Raw genomic sequence first — 5095 nt, forward strand, 5'->3', positions numbered from 1 at the left:
AAGGCAGGCAGATCACCTGAGGTCAGGAGTTCGAGACCAGCCTGGCCAACACGGTGAAACCATACAAAAAATTAGCCGGGCATGGTGGTGCAAGCCTGTAACCCCAGCTACTCGGGAGGCGGAGGCAGGAGAATCGCTTGAACTTGGCAGACGGAGGTTGCGCTGAGCTGAGATCACACCACTACACTCCAGCCTGGGCAACAGGAGCGAAACTCCGTCTCAAAAAACAAAAAACAAAAAAAATTAGCCAGGCATGGTGGTGTGGTCCTGTAATCCCAGCTACTTGAACTTGAGAAACCGAGGCAAGAGAATCATTTGAACCTGGAATGTGGAGGTTGCAGTGAGTCAAGATTGCACCACTACACTCCAGCCTGGGGGACAGAGCAAGAGTCCATGTCAAAAAAAAAAAGACTTTGAAAAGTTCCCGATGGTCACATGTGGCCCCTGGCTGCTGTACCAGTCAGCACAGACGATAACCGCCTGGACAGAAAGTTCTACAGGGCCGGCTGACCCTGAGGGCTGGGAGCATGGACCAGGTGACCAGTCCTGGCCTGGCTGGGAGGGGACCCTGGCGCCTGACCCTCACCGGAGCCGGTCCTCGTCCAGTGAGTCCACGATGTCACTGCGGTCATTCACGGTGCTCACGTACCGCTCCAGCAGCTCCTGCTCCCGCTGCCGCTCCTGCGGGGACTTCAGAGCCTCTGCGGGGACGGCTCTGTCAGCAGGAGCCCCCCCGCCCCGCCACTGCTGCCATGACCCCACAGGACACAATGTCCCTGCCACCCAAGTGTCAGGCTCCTCTTTTGGAGGAGGAAGGTGTGGTCTTGGGGACACCCGGAGTAGAATGAGTGAATGAATGAATGAGTGAGTGAATGAATGAATGAGTGAATGATGAATGAGTGTATGAGTGAATGAGTGAACGAATGAGTGAATGAATGAATGAGTGAATGAGTGAATGAATCAGTGAGTGGATGAATGAGTGAATGAGTAAATGAGTGAATGAAGGAATGAATGAGTGAATGAATGAATGAGTGAATGAATGAGTGAATGATGAATGAGTGTATGAGTGAATGAGTGAATGAGTGAACGAATGAGTGAACGAATGAGTGAATGAATGAATGAGTGAATGAGTGAATGAATGAGTGAATGAATCAGTGAGTGGATGAATGAGTGAATGAGTGAATGAGTGAATGAATGAATGAGTGAATGAGTGAGTGAAGAAAGGAACCGCCATGTCAGAGCCCAAGTGCTGGGACCCTTCCCCGTCATCTCACAGAAACACCACCTGCTACAGAGATATGGACACTGAGGCCCAGGGCATTGTTGTCCCCGCCACACAGCAAGGAAAGGACAGAGGTGGATGGCCACAGCCTGCACCCTCAGCCAGGGCACCGGGCATCACAAGACAAATGCCCACGGCTCACCCTGACTGTTGCTACACTAAATATCTCAAGTGAATTGATGCGTTTAATCCTCACAACAGCCGTGTGAGGTGGGTACTGTGAGCATTCTCACTTTGCAAGGGCTGAAACCCAAGCACAGCAAGGCTAAGTGCCTTGGCTGAGGACACACAGCCAGGAGGTGGGAGAGCTGAAACTCGAACGCAGGCCTGCCTGGCTCCAGGGAAGGTCTCACCACGGCCCCCAGGCACTCTGGGCTCCGCAGCATCCCTGGCTGGGGTGGGGCCCCTTGGCTTTTGGCTGGCGCACGGGGAACGCACCGGGCTTGGCCATGAGCCGGCGCAGTTCGCCCTCGATGTCCAGCTGCTGCTCCTCCAGACGCTGGTCCTTGGACCTGCCGCACAGACATGCGTCTGAGGCCTGACTCTGCCGCCCCGTCCCCCGCCTGGCCCGCCCAGCCCGCGATGAGGGCCTGGACCTGCCGCACAGACGTGCATCTGAGGCCTGGCTCTGCCGCTCCTGTCCCCCACCTGGCCCACCCAGACTGCACAAGGGCCTGGACCTGCCACACAGACACGCATCTGAGGCCTGACTCGCCACCCGTCCCCCGCCTGGCCCACCCAGACAGCAACAAGGGCCTGGACCTGCTGCAGACACACGCATCTGAGGCCTGACTCTGCACTCCTGTCCCCGGCCTGGCCTGCCCAGCCTGCAGTGAGGTCCTGGCCTTCGAGGAGGGGCACGCAGCTGGGCTCTCACTTGTACATCAGCTCTGACTCCTGTCTCAGCAGAAGCTGCTTCTCGTGAATAAGCCAGAACCAGTCCACCATGAGGCCGTCCTCAGCATCATCTGGGGAGAGGAGCCAGCTGGGGCAGGGGGGCCCAGCAGGGTTCACGGCCCCCAGCCCCAGGACTGAGGGTGTCTGTGGGAGTCGGGCTGGCCCAGGGCCAGGCCGAGGTGCTCACCTCCCTCGGCCGCCCGCAGCCGCTTCTCCAGCTCCACGCCGCGGAGCTCCAGGACATCCAGCCGCCTCTCGATGTCCTGCAGCTGCTTCTGTATCTCCTCCGGGGAGAGGTAGTCAGGATGCAGCTGGGGATGGAGGGGCGGTGAGGATGCCGGAGGGCTGGGCCCCTGCCCGGCTCCCCACCGCTACTCACCCTGACCGGGGAGGTCACCGTCTCGCCAGGTGGAGCAGGGACATTGGCCGGGGACAAGGGTCTCCCTGGAGAAGGGGTAGGGTGAGCCTCTGGGGCCTCAGCCACCAGGCCCTACGTGACCAGGACACAGCTTGGAAGGGTCCTGACCTCAGCACAGCTGGCCTCAGCCCTGCCTCCCTAATGCCCCGCATGCCCACTGGGCTGCCCTGCCCCAGCCCTACCGACATCTGAGTGGCCTCCAGGGCCAGCCCCACCCTGCACCCTGCCCTCCTCCGGGTCAGCAACACCCAACCACCCCAGTCCCTCAAGCTGCCAGGAGCAGACATTCCATCATCATCAGGAGTCTGTGACAAGGTGCTCTGAGACAGCTGGGGTCTCTATTCACGAGGGAGGGCCTGGGACACAGGGCTGGGTCCTTCCTCCAGCCTGTACCTCCATTCTAGGCCCTGTGAACTCCTAGGCATCCTCCAAAGCCCCAGCAGGCATTACCTCCTCGGAGGAAGGCTCCCTTCACCTACACTCCAAACAGCAGTAGTGTCTCTGGGGCTGACCTGGTTTGCCCTGAAGGTGAGGTTTCTTCTCCTCCTCCTTCCAGCTCTGCACTCGGGCTTCCTGTTCAGGGGGCTCCGGCCGAAGCCAGTTGTCAGAAACGTCAAGGCTGGCGGGGATGGCCAGTCTCCTGCGGCGGGGTGGGGAGGGGGACCTGGCTGCCCCCAGGTGGGGAGACAGAGCCACGTGTCAGAGCAGGGCCACTGGGAGCCTGGGGTCTGTCCCGGCACAGCCAACAGCTCGCTGGGTAGCCCAGCCATCCCTGTGGCCTGGGCCTCCCGACTGGCACAGGGTTGGCATCACAAGGCCTACACCCACGTCCTGCCCAACCCAGCCATGTCTCCCCAGGGGGCTAACCCAGGGGGATGCTGGCTGCTCAAGGGCACACAGGAAGTGGCACGAGAGCTGGATATGGATCTAGGGCAGCTGTGAGTGCTGGGAATACACAGAGATGTGTGCACACATGTGCATGAACACATGAACACGGGCGCACACACGAACACACATGCATCACACACACAAACACAGAGCTGCACATGCATCACACATGAGCACACACATGCATCACACATGCACACATGCACCACACACATGAACACAGGTGCACACATGAACACACATCACACACATGAACACACATGCATCACACATGCACACATGCATCACACCTGAACATAGGTGCACACATGAACACAGATTGCACATGCATCACACATGCACACATGCATCACACATGAACATGGGTGCACACACGAACACACATGCATCACACACATGAACAGACATGCACATGCATCACACATGCACACTTGCATCACACACAACACAGGTGCATGCATGGACACATGCATCACACACATGAACACAGACACATGCATCACACGAACACAGTTGCACACACATGCACACAAGCCTGCCCAGGACCACCAGCGCCTCTGGCTGACCACAGCCCCTCCCCACACACCCCAGGAGGTGGCACTACAGGTCCAGTCCCGGGGCCCCACCCAAGGGGGATGGCCAGCTAGGCACCTGGGGGCCCCTGGGTCCCGTCCAGCAGTACCTGGGAGGCTGGGTCCTGGGCTGGCTGGGCGTGGCGTCCTCTCAGGTCTCACGGGGGTCAGGGTGATGTGGACACTCCCCGCAAAGCTGCCTGAGACCTTCCCGGGGGCCTCCCCCGCCCTCAGCTCTGCCAGGGCCCGTGGTTCCTTGGGCTTCAGAGTCCTGGGCAGAAGGCACGAGGTCGGAACCCGAACTACCAGCCCCAGGCCTGGGCCACCTGGAGGGGCTCCCAGGCCATGTGTAGAGCAGCTCGAGGGAGCAGGTGGCTTTCTGAGCAAATACCACCTCCCAGCCCACCGACTACACCTGCTGGGACCCTCCCACAGACACAGGTGTGTGCACCACGACCTGCTGTGGTGCCAACCAGACTCCGGGCGTGACCTCTGGGCCCCCACAGGACCCACACACGGAGAGACTCCACCCCAGCTGCAGGCGTGGTGCATGAACCCACACGGGGGCTGCCGTGCCCAGGTGAGACACACAGCAACACTGCCCCCAAACCAGGGAGAGCGGCCCCCATGTCCCTCAGGCAGGGTGACTTGGCCTCTGCTACTCACAGGGAGGTGCGTCCGTCCCTGGATGGGCGTGTCAATCAGTCGATTACATACTCACTGCATTTATTAAGCACCTATGGTGTACCAGGCCCCGGGCCAGCCCCGCCCATCCCTAACCTCTCAGCTGGGCTTCTCCTGTCCACCGGCTTCAGATTCGCTCTCCATCCTGCCGGCCCATCCTCCTGGCCTTCCTGGGGGCTGGCGCTCCTGTCTGGGTGGGAGGCAAGGGGTCTGGGTATAAGGAGGGAGTGCTGGGAATGGGGTGTCTGCAAGGAGGGCTGTGCCTCCCCCTGCCATCTTCCCACAGCCACTCCACCCTCAGACTCCCCCACAGCCAGCTGGCCTGTGTGCCTCCCCCTGCCATCTTCCCACAGC

At 60.1% G+C, this 5095-nt stretch overlaps 1 protein-coding gene across 1 annotated transcript in view; it reads right to left on the minus strand.

Moving 5' to 3' along the window:
* Positions 1 to 5095, minus strand: part of MICALL2 (MICAL-like 2) — a 32129-nt gene that overhangs the window by 1615 nt on the left and 25419 nt on the right. The window contains exons 7-14 of the mRNA XM_011956996.1: positions 4838 to 5084; positions 4168 to 4328; positions 3110 to 3265; positions 2559 to 2623; positions 2367 to 2490; positions 2160 to 2250; positions 1721 to 1794; positions 587 to 701 (exon numbers count right to left, since the gene is read on the minus strand). Of these exons, the coding sequence (XP_011812386.1) occupies positions 587 to 701; positions 1721 to 1794; positions 2160 to 2250; positions 2367 to 2490; positions 2559 to 2623; positions 3110 to 3265; positions 4168 to 4328; positions 4838 to 5084 (1033 nt within the window). The remainder of the gene's footprint in view (positions 1 to 586; positions 702 to 1720; positions 1795 to 2159; positions 2251 to 2366; positions 2491 to 2558; positions 2624 to 3109; positions 3266 to 4167; positions 4329 to 4837; positions 5085 to 5095) is intronic.

Source organism: Colobus angolensis, unplaced genomic scaffold (assembly GCF_000951035.1).
Source record: "Colobus angolensis palliatus isolate OR3802 unplaced genomic scaffold, Cang.pa_1.0 Scaffold43, whole genome shotgun sequence".
In the NCBI taxonomy this organism is placed as follows: domain Eukaryota; kingdom Metazoa; phylum Chordata; class Mammalia; order Primates; family Cercopithecidae; genus Colobus; species Colobus angolensis.